The following is a 22,180-nucleotide window of genomic DNA, read 5'->3' as shown; positions in this document are numbered from 1 at the left end:
AAACCTGGGATCTCAGATTGGGTGTCGAGAACAAAGCTAACTGTTCCTCAATACCATATGACATGTATTACCTGCTTGATGGGGTTCTGAGAGTTGTTCTACTCCCCAAGCCCGGCCTCAAAGCAATACTTAGCTTTGTATTGCTCTTCTATATACAGTATACTGTACTGTATATATACTATATATTACAGGGTCTCGTTGAGGCTTCATTCTCGACTCCCAGTCGGGGTTCCCAGGGTTCAATTCCTGGTTGGGACTGAAATGGTTGGGCATGTTTCCTTTCACCTAATGCTTGTGTTTACCTAGCAGTAAATAGGTATCCAGGAGTTAGGCACCTGTTGTGCATTTGCAACCTTGGGGAACCTTGATACAAGCCCAAAGTATATACAGTTTATACACAGGTTTCCTGTACCTGATGAAACAAAATTACAGAAGAGCATTTTAAGCTAGATCTTCATAAGAAATTCTAGGGACTTGCCTAGCCACCTTCCACTGATTGCATGGGGGTTGTTATAGGAATTGGTCACTTTTAAATTGGCGCATTTGTGTTGACGGTGATTGACCCATTTAGATTACATCAGTTGCCCTGGAAGGTTGGGCGAGACTAGCCTCAAGCATCTGGCCTCCAGACTTGGACAGACAAACATACACACATTCTTTATGATATAGATTACAGTATCTATCTGCACTTGCCACTATAAATCAAATGAATTCATTATCAGTTATTGTAAAAGAGAGAAGTAATTTTTGTTTTATCTGCTCTTTCCATGGTAGCAATCACATTGGCCCCAGCACATGTCCGTGTGTGGTCAGAATAGTGACGGTGGGGGTGGCGGTGATGGAGGGCCTGACTCGGTCAATGGTGAGGCAAGTGGACATTCTTCCAGAGTATCAACACCTGTCCAAAACATGGTTGCAGCCCAAGTAGGTTATTTTATCTTGTTTACTTAATCACAGTTATTAATTTCATTGTGTTTTAGCTGTAATTGGAAGAAGATTTCCCAGCTTAAATTTTCACGATGCATCTTGTTTCTTTGATTTGATGACTGATTTTCATTTCAAAATTTACATGTGCCATATCATATTATATTTCTTCATCTAGATTATTTTTGCCTACTTCATCAGTTCACCTCCAGTATCTTATACAGTTATATTGACCTTCTTCTTTTGTACTTTAAGTGCCAGTAGACTGAATTCTCATAACCTGACCTCTGCTCAACTCGTTTATGTTAACTGTCTTGTAGTGAATTCTCTGGATTTTCTCATTTTTTCTTGTGTTTAACAAGGAAGGAATTTTGTGGTGGTGGTACATCTTCTGGAACTGGCCTGACAGGCTGTGTACAATAAATGTGTATAATGAATGATTCTATGTTTAGGTGTGTGGGTTTATGGATGTGAAGAAAGGGAAAGTGTGGTCTGTTTGATATTTATTAGGAGAAGTAAGCTGATGTCTTTGAATAATGGCCCAAAATATTGCAAGAAGTTCTTGGAAGTCTGTATAGTTGGAGGCAGATGGCAGCAGGTGGGGTTTTGGGCGTAAGAACTTACTGCTCGCAGGATAGGTATGGGTTACACAATAAATGAATGAATGCTTGCTGTAGTACAAATTGTCTCTGTCCACATTTCTGACACAGAAGAAATTTCTTCTTCAAAGAAGAAGAAACTTTGAAGAAATAAACTTCACAAAGTTTACACCATGTGGCAAAAAGTGATGTTAGCAAGATAGCTGCTAGGGTAAGGTGAGGTAGACAGTTTGATGAAAACAGTGTACTGGAGCTGGTATAGTCTAGACTGGCATGCATGTGTGTGTGTGTGCTCACCTAGTTGTGCTTGCAAGGGTTGAGCTTCGGCTCTTTGGTCTCCCCTTTTGACCATCAATCGACTGGTGTACAGATTCCTCAGCTTGTTGGACTCTATCATATTTACTTTTGAAATTGTGTATAGAGTCAGCCTCCATCACATCACTGCTTAATGCATTTCATTTGCTAACTACTCACACTGAAAAAGTACTTTCTGATGTGTCTGTGACTCATATAGGTAGTCGGTTTCCACCTACGTACCCTTGTGCGAGTGCCACCTATGTTAAATAATGTCTAAATCTATCCTATCGGTTCCCTTGAGAATAGTATATGTGGTGGTCCTGTCTCCCCTAATTGGGAAATGCTGGCTTTAACCAGACAACCTAATATTAGGCCAAGGTTGTTTTAATTCTCCTTGGAGGTCTGTTAAGGAGGAATTAGTGGATGCTACAATTTCTAAATTCTGCTCGGTGTTTGCCAGTTATATTTGCTGTTGCTGTATTTTTGTGTTTATTCATGCCTAGGTTCTGCTTTTCTGATTTCTGTAATTGCCCTCCCTCTTATAGTTTAATGCTCTCTCAGACTTTATTACTTTACATTTGCTGGGATTAACCTCAATTAGCCCTTTTAAGTCTAAACATTTAGCTTGCTTAAGTCCTTCTGTTGTATTTTTTAATTAACTTAGACATTACACATCTCATTAGTTTACATTTGCAAATATTCTTGTGTAAAATTATGCTTTCCAAGGAAGGTTTTAAAAATAATGTGGAAAGAGCAGGACCCCATATATCACTTGCTCTACTCAGGTTATCCAGCCATGTACCTTCCTAGTTATTTGTTATTATGTATTGTTTTGAGGAATCGCATTGTAATTAAATTTATAGTGCTTCGGTTTAATAATTAATCTAAGGTTTCTTTTATTTGGGGCATTGCCGCCCAATGGCAAAATGTTTAATTTGCCGAGTTATCATAAGCAACTGTTCCTTTGGCATAAGATTATGTGGGCTGGCAGGATAACATATTGGCGCTGGAGCCGCAGGGACTTGTAAAGTCTCGTCTGCCGAGTTATAATAGGTGCTAGGGAGGAACTGGAGAGTGACCCAACAGGTCAATTTATAAAAAATCACTCCTCTAAACCCTCCCATGGCATCACAGGTTATTGCCAAAGGAGTTTTTGTGCTAACTGCCAGTTGGCCTGCCTGGTCATCTAAATCGACCACCAGAAAGCACGACACTGAGTTCCCTGACCTTGTGTATTTCCTGACTGTTTTCCAGTGTGTTGTTGGCTTGCTGGAGCCAGATTTCAGTAAAATTCAGCTTGTTTATATCCAGTGAAACTTGGTTCTTGGTTTGCAGTGGGCTGTGCTCTCAGACAGCCCTGTTGTGGCTGTATTTATGAAAAAATCGTGTAAATAAAGTACTTGTATTGCACAAAACTTAAAGGGTTCAGTATATGGAAAAAAATTGGGAAGGTTCTTGGTACTTTGAAAAGTTCACTTTTGATACTCTACATAATAAAACACCTGCTTCCTCCTCCCTCTGCCCTCCCTGTCTCAATTCTTCCTCATCCATTCATTCTACTTCCTCTCTGCCCTTCCTCTTTCTCTCGGGACGGTATTGTGTGTGTATATTGGGGGCGTCTATATTGGCAAATACATTGTTCAAGTAAATATAAAAGGAATGTGTGTGCATGACACAGAAATGAACACAAACACTGCCTGTCTCATCTGTTTGGGATACCATGCGGGTACAATGAAGCAAACTAATGTAGCATATGTACTGTATTATCAATGTGGTAGGCATCATGTTATACTTTTGGTACCAAATCACGGCCACCATCTTCATCTTTTGATGAGTGATAGGTAGGAGAACTGGGAGGGAGGGAATTGACAGTGATGGATATGATTGAACTGCTGCTTATTCTTAGTTTAAAAAGAACATGTTGTGGGAGGGAGGGAAGTGAACATTGTTTTTCATTAAAAACGGTGAGGAAAGATTGATATTGACATACAAATTTAGTCATAGACTGTAGATTTAAAACAGCACTATAATTGGCAGAGAGCTTCCTGTAACTACCAATGTACAGTACTGAGGGAGCCAAGTTTGTGGAAATGCGAGCATGCCACGAACATGTGCTATGTATTAATTGTGCATTCAGTGTTTTGTTACTAAATGAAAGTTGCATTGCTAAAAATTCAGCACAGTATTAATGTTATACAAGGGGCCACTATACTTAGGTCAGGGACAAAGGACCTGATGATCTTTCCTAGATCGTAGACTTTGGTTATATGCTCCTGGTATTGGGCCATGTGATGTAGCAGTATGGTGACTTGTAAAGCTCTACCTGGTGCCATATACAGTATTTTGACACTAATGGCCAACATTTTTGCTTGCACTTCCTACGTTAATCTCTGGGTTTGCTTCAACGTAATGTTTACAAAGTGTCTCATGATTGGGTGGCCATATTGTTTGCACCTTTCTTTCAGTGATGAGCTTATGGAGTTAGTTTAAGGCTTAGGGTTCAGGTGAAGACATACAGGTTTTGATGGTTTCAGTTCCCAGTTTGTGTGGATTCCTGATACTCTTCTTTTATTAAGAGATGGCTCTTGCTCTTGGTACTTTGACTTGCAAGTCAATGCTACAAAATGTGTGGCTCTGCTTGAAGTAACACCAGCACAAGACTGTAGGCTATCAAGTAGTCAACCAAACGTTTTGGGTGTAAGTCCTAAGAAGCTTGGCTCTCCTCTCATGCAGATGTTTGTGAGGTATGGGGCTTGTGTCTGGTTGTAATATACTGTACTGCCTTTATTCCTGGGAGGTTTGCAGTTTTGTTTTTGTCTCCTTCCTCATTCATGTGGGATGACACTTTCTTTGTTACCTATGGAAGGGGCAGGTACCTTTTTTACACCACCAGACTTCATCGGCAGCTTTGGCTTTCCTGCAGAGTTTGGAGGCTTTTCCTGAATTTAAGAGAAAGCTTTATCCAAGACAGTAGTTGAGGCTTTGGTCTGGTTACCTTTTACCTTTATTGAGTTTCTTCCTGTGTGTGTGTGGGCTATTTTTTTCTGTAAACTGTCACTGTGTGTAAATAGTCTTCCTGGCTTCTGCCTCATGTGAGAGCCGGTGGCTGAGCGGACAGAACACTGTTCGCGTGATCCTGTGGTCCCGGGATCAATCCCGGGTGCCGGCGAGAAACGATGGGCAGAGTTTCTTTCACCCCGATGCTCCTGTTACCTAGCAGTAAATTGCTACCTGGGAGTTAGTCAGCTGTCACAGGCTGCTTCCTGGGGTGGAGGCCTGGTCGAGGACCAGGCCGCGGGGACACTTAAGATGATTTCGGGGCTTTTTTTTTTTTTTAAGATAACCTCAAGATAAATGTTTGGTTTGTGGTCTTCTCAGCTGCAGGTTGTGTATTGATACATGCCTGGTATAGTTAGCAGAATACTTCACATGATAGGCTGCTACTGACATATGTCTGCAGTAGTTTGACGACTTTTTAATTTTCTGTGCAAATTATCTGATGAAAATCTCGAAAGCATTTGGCAATCTAAATCTGTTAGATAGGGTAGATTTGCTGTCTAAGTTTTCCCACTCTAATTACATATGATTATATCCCAATTATTTTCCCCCAATACATCAAAGGGGAATGCACATCAGTGACATTGGTCTATAATTTAGGGTCTAATGTCTGTCCCCCCCACCCCCCTCTTGAATATTGACATCAGCAGTTCCTTAAACTTTTGCTAGCTCTCAATTGTCTTGTGTTGCATTATAGACTGTAGTTAGTGGGTTACAGAGTATTCCTGGTGCCTATTTGAGTAGTTTTGACAAAATCTGGTCTGGTCCCACTGCATTGCTTACATCAGACTGCATCAGAGGCTTTTCTAGGGGAAAGCCTGTTGGCTTCCTGAAGCTAGCTTACTGATTAAGTGCCATACTACAGCCCATCCTCCTGTTTTGATAGTACTTAGAGCAAGGATGGGGATCATAGTACATATACCGACATACAACGCTGTAGTAGAAAGTAGAAATCAGTACTATTGAATTTGGACAGACTTGAAAACAATTTTCTAGTTATGTTTCAAAGTCAAACTAAACTAACCTAACCTAACCTTCCTAGGCCTTATACATGCTATCAGAGATCTAATATAGTACATGTGTGTGCTATATTAGGCCTAATATAGCACACACATGTACTATATTAGATTACACACACACACGTACGTATGTACATATACGTTTAACCTACACTTGCAACAATCCAGCAATCCCACGTCTATTATACTACCCAGTAATTTGTTCCATTAATCAATAACCCCATTTCTAGACCAGTATTTACCCCAAGTCTTTCCTGATTACAAACTGTGTAGCCACTGTGTGTTCTGACTTTTAAGCTATTACTGTTGATCTAGTCATACTCTTCACCTGGTCTCCTGCTTTTGTCGTTGGATTGTGTACGACCACTTCACTATTTTTTTGTCCACCATCAGTATTACACCTTGACTGTAGTGTTGCTGGTTGGCCATCTCTACCACTGGTATTTCCTCAGTGGTAATCATGTGAAGTGTCAGTACCACACTCACCCTCCCCCCCCCCCCCCCCCCCTATCACCTCATCTTGTGACCTGATAGTCCCTTAGAAAGACTGCAGCCTCCATTATTGCTATTAAGTTTCATTTTAATTATTGCAATATTATGTAGCTGCAGCTCATATACCCTCTTAGTGTTTCCCGACTATTTGATTGCAGCTCCTGTACCCGCTTCGGGAGTTTCCCCGATTATGTAGCTACAGCTCCTGTACTCTCTTCAGAAGTTTCCCCGACTATGTAGCTGCAGCTCCTGTACCCTCTTCGGGAGTTTCCCCAACTTATTTGAGAATCTATTGGCATTCATTTACTCAATTCTTATGCTTGTCAACTTGACTGGAGAAGGTGGTGGTGACTGTTTACATATGGAATGGGCTTTACAAGGGAAAGGAAAGGCAGGGGAAAAGGTGTGGTACTGGGTGAGGGAGAAAGTGTGAAAGGGGTTGTGTGCATGTACGTGCTTTATGTAATGCCCGTTGTAGAGATAAGGGTATGTGCCCGCATGTACATGCATTATAAAATGAGCATGTGCTTGCTACTAAATGTTTGTTATAGTGTGTACGTTGGCATAGGAAGGCTTTGCACTGGATCTTTAAGCACATTTCTCCTGCAGCAGCAGTATGTAGATGACGATGGGGTGGCAGCCATGGCAGAGGAGCATCGTCGTCGCAAACATCGTGAGGTCAGTGGTTTTACTCTTATTTCTCCTTATGGTCTTAAGGTTCAGCTTCCATGGTTTCTGTCTAGAAAGTTTATGGTAAGGTAATAGTGTTTCTCATTTTTCCCTCTTTGTCATGCTTTATTCATTTACCTGTACTTTTTTTTTATCTGCAACACTTACAAAATTAAGATAAATGCAGTTAATTTATTTTTACTGATAGTAGTTAAAGTAGTAAAATAAAATACCACCATGATGATATGTGGTAAAAATGAATTAAAGTTCCAATATAAACAATGTTTTTTTATCTGTTCATTTGAAAGTTACTATTGAAAATGCAAGTTGCTTCTGCAAAATATCTAACATTTTATATGATCGTGATAATTACCTTGGTGTAGGTCTCTAGCAACCACATTGAAGGTGCCAGCTTTGATATTAATAGTTTAGGAGACAACATTGTGGCAATGGCTGGAAATGGGCTCTCAGTTCTCCAGACTCCTCAAAGTGTCAACTAGATATGAAGGTAGAGATATTAAAGGGATAGAGGGGAGGGGGGGGGGGAGGTTACAGAAGTGAGACCACCTTTTCAACCTAGTGGCCGTGTCCAGTAGACTAATGGCAAATCTTTAACACCACACAGCCAAGATAAATGTTCTAGGAGTCACAGATATCATTGTGAAGCCATTGTTCCTAGTGATCAGTTGAGGTCCAATATCAATGTGAAAATTAATAGGTGGTAATAGCTATGCCTATAAACCTAGCTGCTACCCTCACGTATAATGACAGGGACACTGTTTCAGTCATTTGTGGGCCTATACTAGTTGTTAGTGTGACATTCTCTGCATCCTTGTTCTGTTGATCTCAATCTGAAGCTCAATTTGAGAAAATGCAAACACCTGTAGCAACTTAATTTGGACCCGTTTATGTTGAAATTTGGAAACTCGTCTGTAAGGTTGAAAGTAATGACTTAAATATTGCTTAGATCATAACCAATGGTTATTAACACTTTCGCTCACCCCGCGCGCCACCCCTCGACAGGGCGATATGGGCCCCAGAGTGTCACGGAAGCGCGCGTTAATTCCGAAAAGTGTATACTCTCCAACTTTGTCACCTCAATTCTCCTTCTACGAGATTAAATTTGGTATCATTGTGTTCGCAATAAAATTCTCTACAGCACTAAATGCATATAAACTCCAAAAGCCCGGCTAATTACCCGCAGCAAACAGAGAAAGTGCGAACGAGTTACCCGGGAGCGCGCAAACGGGATAAAATGTTTTCACTATTTTCACTCTGGTCACCTCAATTTTTGTCCTAGGTCTTTCATTTTGGTCTCAATGGGTTCGTAATAAAATTCTCTAGAGGAACATTAGCCTATAAAAAAAAAACCTGGTCACGCTCCAACCGCCGACGAGTTGAAGACGGGCCACGTGTTAGCCGTGAGTGAGTGCTCAGAGGCCTTCCTGCTACACTCCCAATTCCTACCCTTTTCAAGCCTTTCTTTCGCAATTTTCTTCCTGGAAGGGCCTTGTTCATGATTACTATCCATCGTGGAGTAAGCGTAGATAGTTTCTAAAGCCGCAGTAAGAAATATAGCCACGGAAAATAGCCGAAATGTTCACACGTTTGAGATGCGAGGGGAAGCGACATTGGTCACAACAGTGGAGCAAAGACAATGGGCCCATGGCGTGTGCCAAGCAGCCTGAGGGCGACGAGGCTCAACAAAGAAAATGGGAAGACATCGGCGCACATTTTAAAACCAGTCCCCAAAAAATCGGATAAAAACCTGATTTTTGGCGAATTTTTAAAGTGGATGACGCAATGCTGCGTCATCCCCGGCATTACCGCCAGTAAACGGATGACGCAATGCTGCGTCATCCCCGAGCGAAAGTGTTAAACTCAATAGTTTTTATCCAAAGAACTTTAGAAGCAGTGGTTTATTTAACTGAATTTAAATTTATAATTTCCCATAAATAAGCCCAAGAGTCAGATGGATTGCATGCAAGATCCAAGGACTTCAGTTAGTTGATGCACAGTAGTTTGTTGATGCACAGTAGTTTGTAGATGCACAGTAGTTTGTAGATGCACAGTAGTTGATGTACGGTAGTTTCTTGATGCATTGCAGTTTGTTGACACAGTAGCGTATGAGTGCATTAATGTCCTTTGTCTTATCACTGCATCTTTACTTTGTTATGTCTGCAATAAATTGCACGATGTTACTCTCTTCACTGTGGTAAGTACAGTATGGCTGTTGATCATTACGGTTCTCCATTTCCATGGGGTGGGGAAAGAGACGTCAGCCTGGAGAAGAAAGAGGAAGCAGTACAGGAAGAAGGCTAAAGATATAACAAATTGTCCATGGAAAATCATCCACAAACTCTTATTGCTTCATGAAGTTAACGTGTACAGTCATCGTTAGTTTCCGTGTAGTGCTGTAGAAACATTTACTTTACAAACGTATGCCAGCTGGCATTATTACCGGTCACTTTTTTGTGTTCTGTTCACTCTAGGTTACTTGTCGTGTGTGTGTCAGTGCAGATGGCTTAAAATTGAAAAGTGCTGGGTTTGATTCCTGGCAGGATGATACACTTGGGCATGTTTCCTTACACCTTATACCTCTGTTCACTTTGCAGTAAATGAGTTAAGCTACTTTTGTGCATTGCATCTTGTAAAAGGTCAGTTTACTGGCCTTGGGGAACTTTGATAAACTTAACACATTTCCAGTCACCAACAATGTGAAGCAAAACCCTGCTTCCTCACACACACTGACTCACTCTCTCTTTGGCCGGCTGTGATCTATCTAACCTTAACTACTTGAATACTCTCACGACCAGTTGATTATCATCAATTCGTTCAGCATAACCAAGCTTTCTTAGAACCCCATCTCCTCAGTCATATTTGACTGATTTTTGCACTTGCATTTCTCCATAACATTTTTATTATATATATATATACAGGTATTCCCATAAAATGACACCTGCATAAAATATATCTTTTCTTGTAATATGACATTTTCTTCTCAGATTGTCTACTTTTGCTTCTGTAATTCTTGATTTGTTGTTTATGCCACACGAGCATCGCTGGACGATCCACTGACTAGGGTTGGTAATTTGACTTCTTCAAGCATCTTCTGTTCACACCTCATTTCTTCCTGAATTGGGCTTTTGTTGCACCAGCCATCTTCCATCCCTGTGCCCCCCCTCTATTCACAACTATCATAAATTCCTTAGTCACTCTCACATACAGTACTTGTAGCACCAGTTTATTCATTACAATAACATAACACAATGTTTTCTCTACCAGTGTAACTTTACATTTGTCATCATTCACTTTTAATAGTTTTCTCTTGCACAGATTGACATTTGCAACCAAGCAACATATACTTATATCATTACCTGTTAAAAGATCTGCATCATCAGCATACATCATATTTAACTTGCAATACTTTGAGACTGTTAAAGCTTCCAATTAGCAAATGTTGGATATACATAGACATTTTTAAATGACCTTGAGTAAACAGAGGCATCCCCCATTGGGGAAAATGGATACTTTGTACCCTGGGGGGTGGGGGCATTCATACATCAATAATAATACCAAGGATTATGCAAGTCTGTGAATTTGGTCAAATAATAAAGAACTAAATATGACACACATTTACTGTGTCATAAACTTATCTATTTCGCTTTCGCTTTGATGTCCAAAGAGCTTGGAAAGGATGTGGGAGGAAGAAGGATGGGGCGATGAAATTCTTGGAAGAGGATTTGGATGTGGAGAGAGGAGGCTTGAAAGTTCGGTGGCCCGTCCACCGTACCTATTCTTCCTCAAGTATTAATACATTTTAGCAAAGAAGTAATGTGGGTTGGTAATATGATACATTTATTGTATAAACCATACATCATACAGTACAGTACTTACAAAAAGTAAAAAATATTTGCATTTACAGTAGTTTCATCCAGTGTCGGGACATTTGCTGCTCGTCGTATCATACCCCAGTATCCTTAGGAAACTGGAGCTACAAATGACCGAACGCAGTGATTTTCTACTTAAAGTTGATGAACTTAATATTCCATGTAAACGACTAAAGAGCAGTGTGTTTGTGGCCGGCAACATGGTGGTAGTGTACTTTTTGGTTATAAATTGTGGGATGGATTAGATGCTTGTCGTACTAGTATACATGTTGGTTTCAATCGTACAATATAAAATTTGCAAATAGTGTAATATTATTTGGAATTTCTGTAATATATTAAAGTTTCAGTAATTATTTGCACGTGAAAATTGTGCCATATTAATAATACTGAAACTTGCGAAAGGCAACCTAAAATTGACAGGAATAGACTAAAAATGCATTGATTCGGGGGGTGGGGGTCACTGTCCCCCGCAGCCCGATTTCTGACCAGGCCTCCTGAAATAGGCCTAAAAATATTTACTAAACAAAATTATTTTGTGAGCCAACTCGATAACAAATGGTAGTGGGATGCTATGGTGGTATCACAGCATCTATACTCGCTCAATCTGAAGGTTACAGGATCCATCTCCTTTTCAGGAGAGTTCCTGTCTGACCCATCTACCATCTGAACTGTTCCTGATCTTTGAACCATCCCACTATCTTGAACTATCCCCAATCTTTGAACCATCCCACTATCTTGAACTATCCCCAATCTTTGAATCATTCCACCTGAACTATCCCCAATATTAGAATCATTCCACCTGAACTATCCCCAATCACCGAGCCATTCAGCTATCTGTTTTTCTTCTACAACTTGTACAGTTTTCTGTACATGGAAGAGCACTCTCAAAATACATGTGTATGCTGTACAGTACATTATTCTGTACACTACAATCAGTACACCAATTGACTCATTGTAGCCTTACACAACCTTGTCACTATCTTTTTGAAACTTAGCTCTTGCTTTTTTTATATTTAAATGTCTTTCATGTTACATTTTAACGTATCTGCCCCTTCCCTTGTAGCATGGCCTTGCCATAGTGAAGAGACTGTGTTCTCCTATGACCCAAAGGGCAAAGAGTTAGAGATTGAAGCATGAGCCAAAGTTCAGACGAAGTGATTGTGGTGCTGTCGTTGATGAGAGCTTATTATATCTGCTCTTCCTTTTGTCACTCGCATTCCTTTGCCCCACCATTTCCGTTCCATATAGGTCAGGATGTTTAGACACATTTTCTAACATCTGATTCACCTGTTCACCTAGTACTTAATGAGTAACCATTGACTGTTGTAGGTTGCATCCTTGGAAAGGTCAGTTGTTGGCCTAGGGATATCTCAATAATCCTAGCAAGCTTCTAATCATTGACAATGGGAAATATAGTCCCATGTGCTTTAAATGAAGACAGTTGCTAACTAAAAATGAAGCGCAAGCATCATAATAAAACGAATCATATGAGATGGAAGCCTCTAGTGTGTACACACTCTGTTGTTCTCACTGTTTTGAGACATTGCCCTTGTTATAACCGCATAACACTTTTGGCCCACTGTATAGTTCAGTTCTTAAACACACATTACCTGTGATAAAGGCTTGTCAAGCAGAGTTTTGGGAAATAAAATTTGTTAAGTTCCTTCATAAGGTTACTGTAGTGCATACAAATATATGGAAATGAATTGTAGACCAATTTCACATGTGTAAAGAATAGAAGATCCACCCTACCATCTATTGCCCTCTTGTTAATGTCTTTGTCCTTCTGGCTGTCTAATAAATACCGTTTTTCCATTTTTTATTTTTTCTCGTATGAATTTTCTTCCTTGTTCTTGTTCACTAGTCAAGTCATTTTACTCTTGAATAATTGTTTTTTTTTTTTGTGTAAGCAAGCGGCAGCAACCCTTACAGTGGTCCAAGCAATGTGTTCAATCCTTTGATAACTGTTTGGAAGCTTCTACTGGGTTGTAATGGGTATGTGGGCCTACTAGCTGCCCCAAGCACCAAGCTCTCACAAGTCAAGCCTGGCCTCTGGCTGAGCTTGGGGTAGTAGAGTAACTCCCAGAACCCTTTCTATGCACAAACCAGTTCCTTTTCAAGTCTTCATACTCCTTCAGGTGGTACTATAATGTCTCCACCTGTTTCCTCATGAGGAGAGAAAATTATTTACGTTTTATTTCTAATTTTGTTTTTATACGTCATTAAAATTAAGATTGGGTTGAATATACAGTACTGTATATAGAAAAAATCTTAAAATGATACAAATTTTAGATAAAGTTTGAGGTGTTTGTGTTGCCAGTTCTGTATATGTAGTGTATATGTATATGTGCTTGTGTTCTGTGATGTGTAGATGAATATTTGTAATTGTTTGTGACAGTTACTTTAATAAACTTGTGTTATTTCACAAGGACTTATTGAGCATTTTCTCAAAATAAATATGGTGGTGTATCTGATGGACTATTGTAAAGACTTTCTGCTATTTGATTATTTGTGTGTTAGTCTGTAGTAGTTCATCATTTACTAAGAAAAACAAACCTTATGAAGGTATCTCATAAGGATCTTCATTTCCAATTCTGTCACATGTCCAATTTGTCCCTGGTGACATATATTGTTGTAGAAAGGCAAGATGGATTTACCAACACACTTTGGGGCTTGCTTTAACCCTACACTGGCCTGGAATACCTCAGAAATTGAGAGGACATTAGAACTGCTTATCTGCTTTGTCCTTGTCCATGCTTCAGTGGGAGAATTTTAGTAAATTTAAGAATTGGAGGGAATATGATCTGGACCGTTGTGAGTAAATCCATCTTGTCGATTTTTCAGGATGATGTGGGGACTCTAACCTCGTCCATATTAGCCCAGTGCCTCATCAAAGGAAACAGAGATCGTCCTCGGAAAAAAACCAGATCCACAAAATCTTCGGGTTCATCGAAAGAAAAAGACTCTGCTTCTAATGCCTCTCCTAAGGCTCCTAAGTCTCCCAAGGCTTGGATGGACTGGTTTTTGGAGCAAAGTGGTGCAGAAGGTATCAAAGAAAACTTGCAAGTCACTCCTAAGACTACCAAGACAAAGTCTCGTAAATCGGGCAAAGTGACAGATGGTTCCAGGAAAAAACGAAAGAGTACTCCTTGTGTCCGTAGAAAGATAGAACATATCTTAAAACCAGAAGAGGTCACAGAAGAAATGTTGAATCGTGTTGCAACTAAACCAAAGGAAAAAACACACGACCAGGAAAATGGAACTTCTTGTCACCAGTGCCGACAAAAAACATCAGATACAAAAACTATATGTAGGTCTGGGAAATGTGTAGGCTTAAGAGGGTTTTTCTGTGGCCCGTGTTTACGCACAAGGTATGGCGAAGATGCTCGTAAGGCATTACTGGACCCTGACTGGTGCTGCCCTGTGTGCAGAGGGATATGTAACTGTTCATTGTGTCGAAAGGCATTTGGGCAACAAGCAGTAGGTCAGATTGTGCAAAGACTTGGGAAAATGGGCTACAATAATGTACAGCAGTATCTAGATTCAAAGAGTAATAAAGAAGAGGCAGAAAGCCCTAATAAAACTGGTCCAGATAAACAGTGTGAGGGTGATAATGAGGCTGAGGAAGACAGCCAAGATGCTGAAGACTTGAAAGAAGTAAAGGGTGAAGAAGAGTGTGTTACTTGACACTGATAGCTGAGCTGTGAATGTTCTAGGCTATGTAAATTTAATATTAACTAATGTGAGAGATGAATTTAAGTATTTGACATATGCATAGTCAACACCTTACAGTTGCTACTACTAGATTTACAAGCTGCTGCAGATGCTGTCCATGGTTCACCTGGAAAGTTAAAAATACTATGTATGCTATAGTCATCATAACATAGATCCTAACTGATGGTGGCAGTCTGTGAAATTGAGTTGGATTTGGTTTACAAACTGATACGAATTATGGTATTTTTAGCTTTGCCAGTGTATTACATTGGCAATGTTTATATCACTAGTATTTATAAGCTGGTATATATATATATATATCCTCTCCATTTTATAAGTATCATATTGGTCAATTGTGTATATTGTCATAGTTGTTATTACATGTAGTGATAGGGTCCTGTTATTTGTTTCATGGGGCTGCTACCCATTACATATCACTGTATTTTATTTTGACTTATTTTGTTGTATTTAAGCAGTTAACGAGGATGTCTGCATGTACTTTATCAATCAATCTTTAAATATTTACCACATGACATTTTGAGTTGTGTAGGCTTAAAAGATTTGTTACATTTAAGTATTTTGTATTATTGACAGAAAAACATTTTTTCAGTTAATGAAGCTTTATTGTGTACCCAATAGAAGCTGTACTTGTATGCTAATATACAAGACCCAAATATTAGTCCTAATATTTATACAGTAATTCCATTGTTATTAAGTGATTGTAGCGGATGGCAGCCCCATCACTCAAGAATATGGTGGGCCTCTTTCACCCGTTTCTTTACTTTGTTTAACAGGTTACCATGTAGCTATTTACTATTATTGGTACGCAACGCTGCTTGCTTTGTTGCTAGTCGGTTGTACAGAGCGGGTAGAGGAGGAATGTGTACTGATCAAGGCACCCTTGAAGGTAACACGTGTGCCACTAAATGCCATAATGGAAACATAAAAATCAAATTAACAAAGTCAAATTTTCCTATTTCTTGGTCAGATATAGGCAAGGTCTGCTAGCCTTATTGGTATATTTTCTTGTTCAGCAATTGCCTTTTTCTTTTAAGTGTATGAAAATGTGTGGACGATAATGTTTATACGAGTGTGTGGGGGGTGATAATGTGCTTCTATGAGAGACAATATATACTAATATACATGTTAGAACCATTAATGTGAAAAACATTGTGTTTTGGTTTTATAAAATTACAGTATACTGTAAACAGTAAAGTTATTAGCACTATTCAATATTCAAAATATTGATGAATTCGACTGTTTATATTAAGAGTACAGATTTGTATATGCACCTTTCACAGTATGGGTATAAAGAATTGTAACTGATGTATCAGATTTAGCTGCACTATATTGTAAGCTACTTGAACTGTGATTTTGTGAGCTTGTTGGACAACTCAAGAGAAATACCAGCCAAAAATAAAATGCAAAATAATTCTCTAGTGAAGTTAATGCTTCATCATGGACAAGCTTGTTTCAAGACAAATAGATGTATTACTTTCAGTAATGGCCTTATTTGGTGTATTCACATCCTTGAACGCTTGCTCTCGTTTGGTGCATTCACATACTTGATGAGTTGGCCTTGTGGCATGTTGACATCCATCATGACTTGGCTTTGTGTGACGGCTAGGCCTCGTGTGATGCATTTACATCCTTGAAAGCTTAGACCCGTGTGCTTGTCCTATTTCCCCAAAAAGGCATTCCTTATTCCTATTTCTACCCAATCATTCATTCCTCAATCTGTGCCCATTGGTAGTGTCGGTGGTCTTCGGTTCCTGGTAACAAACTGCGTGCTCTTAAGGATAGCCTGTCCACTTGGCTTTCCTCCTACTGCCGTAACTGGTGGTGGGAAACAGCTCTGGCAAGGTTACATACTGGCCGTACACATTTAGCACGTGGACCCTTAATGGAGCATCACCCCTACTCCTTATTGTCCGAACAGCATTGTCCCTCTTACAGTTGTGCATATCCTTGTTGAATGTCCTGACTTCCAGTGCGTGCATATTACTGTATCTTGCTTCCCGACTGTCCCTCGATAGAATCCTTCTTTGATAACACTCGCCTTGAGCACTTTTGTTTCCATATTGGCATCCTTAGTGATATTTAGCTCCTTTTAAAAATCCTGAGACTTTGATTGTGCTACATAGTCTCCCCGGCTTGGTGCATTCATATCCCTAATGGTTTGGCCTCATATGGTGCATCCACATCTTTGTCCTTGTATGGTGCATCCACATCTTTGTCCTTGTATGGTGCATTCACATCTTTGGCCTTGTATGGTGCATTCACATCTTTGGCCTTGTATGGTGCATTCACATCTTTGGCCTTGTATGATGCATTCACATCTTTGAAGGCTGGGCATGGGTATAGTGCATTTACATCTTTGGAGGCTTGGCCTTGTATGGTGCATTCACACCTTTGATAGCCTGGCCTTGTATGGTGCATTCACATCTTTGAAGGCATGGCCTTGTATGGTGCATTCACATCTTTGAAGGCTTGGTCTTGTATGGTGCATTCACATTTTTGAAGGCTTGGCCTTGTATGGTGCTTTCACATCTTTGAAGGCTTGGTCTTGTATGGTACATTCACATCTTTGAAGGCTTGGTCTTGTATGGTGCATTCACATTTTTGAAGGCTTGGCCTTGTATGGTGCTTTCACATCTTTGAAGGCTTGGCCTTGTATGGTGCTTTCACATCTTTGAAGGCTTGGCCTTGTATGGTGCTTTCACATCTTTGAAGGCTTGGCCTTGTATGGTGCTTTCACATCTTTGGAGGCTTTGCATCATGTAGTGTGTATTCACATCTTTGCGTCATGTGGTGTGATCACATCCTTGGAGGCTTTGCCCTGCATGGTGTGTTTACTTCTTTGGGGGTTTAACTTCATAGGTGTCTTCTTGGGGACCCACATAGGAACAGCGCTTAAAAAAATGTCACTACCCTTTATTGGTAAGAGTTGATATCAGATAAAATCTCTAGAGAGTAACACATTGTCAATGCTTGCAGCACTCAAGCTTTCACAGTGTAAACCTTTAAAGCACTGGTGCTCACAGTGTAAACCTTTAAAGCACTGGTGCTCACAGTGTAAATCTATTCTTTCTTAGTGTACTTGAAACTCCAGAACACTGCATTGCAGCTCAAGTAATTTACAGATTGTTCCTAATGTTAGGGAAATTTGCTCTGTGAAAGTTTTAATGCCAAAATTGATACAAGAATGTTGTGATAGTGAAGTTACATGAAGAGATGATCTCTTTTTGTTGCATAATGATTTGTTAGTTGCTAACACTGCCATGCATCAGTCATTATTTATTATTTTATTTATTTTTAAGCGTCTTGCATATACCAAATAACATAAAATCAATGAAATGTTAAAAATTGCATTTAGTTGTATGCAGCATATAGTAGAGAAAAAGGTCTTTTGTGTTCCTAAATTTTTTTATGAATTGAGACTGCATCTTGCTTCTGCTTGTTATGCGCCAAATAAGATTATTTAAAGAGTAAAGCAAAAATTTGGTTATAGATTTTTGTATGTTCTCATAATTTTGAATACAGATACAGTAGTTTATTTATGTGGATATGATGGATAACATGACATTTGAGCAGTTTAGACATTGCGTTAGTCTGGAGACTTGGTGGCAGAGGAGTTATTGTGTCGGGCTCTCACTCGGATGGCCTAGAGGTCAAATCCAGTGCACTTGTAATATGTAAACACCTCATTCCATTTGTGTGTGTCAGAAGGTACTCCAGAGCTTGGGAGTGGGTCGACTTGCGTAGTGTGCAATGACGAATCTCAATGTTTAGTATGTATAAAATGTATGGAAACTCGCAATTATCATTGAACACAATGTCACTAATTTTGTATAAAAGTTTTGAATGCCTGTATTTAAAAGCCTGCATCTGATCTAGTACTGCTTTAGATAAGTTGAATTTCTTGGTGAATCTTGGTAAGGCTTTCTGTATAAACACACATTTCTAATGCTAATGAACATTTAAATGGTGTGTTGTAAACAGAAGTCATGTATATTTAGTGCTGTGTACACAGATCTGTGAACAATTTGCAAACTGTTTATTTTTTTGTTATACCATGATGAAAATGTCCAAAGTATGCTTGTAGATGAAGATAAAATTAATTGAAGATAGTTTTAAAATACTGTGGGCCTTTATATCACGACTGTTGACTGTTGGTAACCGTCAAGTTAGAAGAGTACCCACTTGTTGGAGAACTGTAGGATATCAAGACTAACTAAGTCAAGGTTGTGGTGGTCAGTGGTAAAAGAGGAGGAAAGAGGAATGGTAGGAATATGGGGGTAGGGGCTAGAGCTATAGGGGGGGGGAATGGTAGGAATAGGACATATTGGGGGGGAAGGGGCATGATGGAGGGGAATGGTAGAAGTAGGGGTTGGGAGTAGGGGGAAATGGTTGGTGTAGGAGGGGGTTGAGCCAAATTTGGGAAGTATAGGGTAGAAGAGTACAGTATTAGGAAATGTCATTAACTTAGATGTTAATAGATAAAATAAGGACTATAATTAGCTGGAGTCACAGTAGGATTAGGGGAACGATTAGCTGGTCACAGTAGGGGTGAGGACAATGATTAGCTGGGTCCACAGTAGGGGTGAGGACAATGATTAGCTGGGTTCACTGTAGGGGGTGAGGACAGTGATTAGCTGGGTTCACAGTAGGGGGGTGAGGACAATGATTAGCTGGGTTCACAGTAGGGGGTGAGGACAATTATTAGCTGGATTCACAGTAGGGGTGAGGGCAATGATTAGCTGGGTTCACAGTAGGGGGTGAGGACAATGATTAGCTGGGTTCACAGTAGGGGGTGAGGACCAGTGATTAGCTGGGTTCACAGTAGGGGTGGGGACAATTATTAGCTGGGTTCACAGTAGGACAAGGGTTTTGGTAAAGTATGTGTAAGGACATTTTCATTTTGATAAAAGTAGCCGTGTGAATAGATAAGAGGTGAGAGACACAGTCTGTATGGTGTGTGTGTGTATAGGACCACTGTGCCACACTATAATTGTTTAGACAATTTCTCTAGTGATAAAGGCAGTGCCCCAAAAATTATATTGCAAGGTTGAATTTCAAGATATATAATTGTACCAAGTAGCAAATTATCCAGAGTGGGCTTGAATGGTGCTGAACAGTCATACTGGCTTTGCAATTTTTAATTAATTTCTTACTTTGATTTGAAAAAAATACATAAATGGGCATATACAGTAGATGGCAGAGAGGATCATAATTATTAATCAATTTTTTTCATTACTTTGTAGCATAATGACTCCCAGAAAGAATGGCTTTGTTTTGTGGGGAAGGCAGGTTGTAGGTTACTGGTGACATTTAATGATGATGGCTCCTGAGCTTGATGTCCAACCACTTCTGCTGGACGGTAGAGTGACGGTCTCACTTCATGCAGGTCGGCGTTCAATCCCCGACTGTCCAAGTGGTCGGGCACCATTCCTTTTCCCTGTCCCTTCCCAAATTCTTATCCTGACCCCTTCCCAAGTGCTATCTAGTTGTAATGCTTAGCACTTTCCTTTGATAATTCCCTCCCCCTCCCTCCTGAGCTGGATAATCTCAGATGCTGGCAGTCTCTTGGTCAATCTCAAGTTTCGTCTCTCACCTAGAATCTTTGAATTCACTTTAATGCACTATTCATCACTCTTATACAGTAATCCATTTATTATTCAACTTTGTGTTACTAAATTTGTTACTATACCATCTTGCCACAATTAGTAAATGTGACTGATGTTGTTTATAGGGTACACAAGATTAATTGTGACACTTAATGGAACAAGAACCTGTATCTTACTTTCAAATTCCATTGTTATGCAAACAGTCACTTTCCTCTTCATTGAATGTTTTAATTTTCTAGATGCTCAGAAATCTTGCTTTCCCAATGTCCCTTTGATTCATTTATCCTTCAGTAAAGTTCTTCGTGAATCAGATAGTTTCATCATCAATTGCCTTGAGTTTTTTGTTGTTTTTTCGTACTGGTATCCTCGCTGATATCTAAACTAAGAATATTTGTTCACCATTTTACACCACAGACAATGTTACTTAGTCTACCAAGCTTGGTGCTTTCTTAATGATTACTTATTTGCCACGTACTTGTCAGTCTTGTGTTGTAGGTGCACTCACTTTTAAAGTACAGTAATTTGAAATTAAATTTTTTTATCAAAATCCTTCATCTCGCCTCATATTTAAGACTACTGTACACATAATTATATTTTTAATGTCTTTAATGTTCAACAAAGGTTTTAAAATATATATAATTTGTGTATAATGATTTATGAAGATTTGGGAAGAATGTAGGCCTGGCCTATCTTGGCGACTCGTTACTTAGGACCTCCGGTTGACCACTTTTTATGCTGGCCATGGGTCTGGTTCTGTTTTGGCTTCTGGCTTTTTAGTAGCCCACTCTGGCTTTTTGATCAGTTGCAGTACATCCCTGTTAGTGTCTCTTCAGGGTCTGGCTGGCCTGGTCCATGTTGCCAGACTGGCCTCCCTGTCCCTCAGTTTGCTGTGTTATGGCTGCACTTAAGAGCTCTATTTGATGCTAGGATGGTTTGGGCTTTCCTGCCAGCCACTCATTCACCGTTTGGGGTGTTTCAGCTGGTTGTGGGCACTTTCCTACTTTCTTTGGTCAGCATTCTTTCACCACTGTCTGAGCTGTGTTTTGCAGGCCCATTTTGCATTAGGTGGATTCTGTCAAATTTGTACTCTCAGATTTTGTTGGGGAGGGGCTTGGTCATGGTACGTTTCTTCATTGGTGCTCGGGCTTTTCCTGGCTTTGTTGCCCCTCGGCTGGGTCTTCACCTCAAGGTATTCCCATAATGGTAACCGTTCTAGCATATAAGTGTGTGCTGTTTACGGTGTGGGTGTTTAACTTGTCTGTCTGTTTGACCTGTGTGGGGAACAGTAAAAAACATCATTCCTGTGGTTTTGTAGGCTATTGCTATCCTTGGGTGGGTGCAATTACTAAGTGTATTTACAGGATGAGAGCCACACGTGTAGTTCCCGTCTTCCCAGTACTCTTTGTCGTATAACGCTTTGAAACTATTGGCGGTTTTGACCACCACCACCTCGCTTAGCTTGTTCCAACTGTCTACCACTGTTTGCAAAAGAAAACTTTCTAATATTTTTTCAGCACCTTTGTTTCCTTAGCTTGAATCTGTGTCCTCTTGTTCGTGAAGTAGCTAATTTCAAGAATTCCTTTTTGTCAATTTGGTTGATTACTGTATTGGTGACTTTCTTCTCAGTGGCTTTATATGGTGGTTTAGTGGGCCTTCTGCCTGTTACTCTCTTTGGTGTTCATCTTTTGTGTTGGCGTTGGTGTTGTTTTCTCTGTCCTGGCTCCTGGATTTGCTTGCTATATTGTCACCTCGTCAAATTTTAGAGAGAAGAGGAGTGTGTGATGGAAATACAGTAGTTACCTTGATGTGGTTCTGAGGATCAATGTCCCAATGGCCAAGGAAGCCGATTTGTTTTATACATCGATATATATTTTTGATAAAATGTTTATATT

At 39.8% G+C, this 22,180-nt stretch overlaps 1 protein-coding gene across 17 annotated transcripts in view; it reads left to right on the top strand.

The window, feature by feature from the left end:
- Nucleotides 1-22,180, top strand: part of LOC123758620 (uro-adherence factor A) — a 103,093-nt gene that overhangs the window by 59,865 nt on the left and 21,048 nt on the right. For 8 of the 17 annotated variants that reach the window (XM_069334412.1, XM_045743086.2, XM_045743084.2 and 5 more), the window contains 3 exons: nucleotides 775-924; nucleotides 6,998-7,066; nucleotides 13,792-18,960. In XM_069334412.1, coding sequence (XP_069190513.1) covers nucleotides 775-924; nucleotides 6,998-7,066; nucleotides 13,792-14,634 — 1,062 coding nt within the window. In that variant the 3' untranslated portion in view covers nucleotides 14,635-18,960. Of the gene's footprint in view, nucleotides 1-774; nucleotides 925-6,997; nucleotides 7,067-13,791; nucleotides 18,961-22,180 lie in introns of those variants that run through there. The other 9 variants (XM_045743092.2, XM_045743091.2, XM_045743085.2 and 6 more) reach the window with 5 other exon arrangements.

Source organism: Procambarus clarkii, chromosome 31, assembly GCF_040958095.1.
Source record: "Procambarus clarkii isolate CNS0578487 chromosome 31, FALCON_Pclarkii_2.0, whole genome shotgun sequence".
NCBI lineage: Eukaryota > Metazoa > Arthropoda > Malacostraca > Decapoda > Cambaridae > Procambarus > Procambarus clarkii.
Note: the sequence above shows the minus strand (reverse complement) of the source record. Positions and strands in the feature narration are given on the sequence as shown.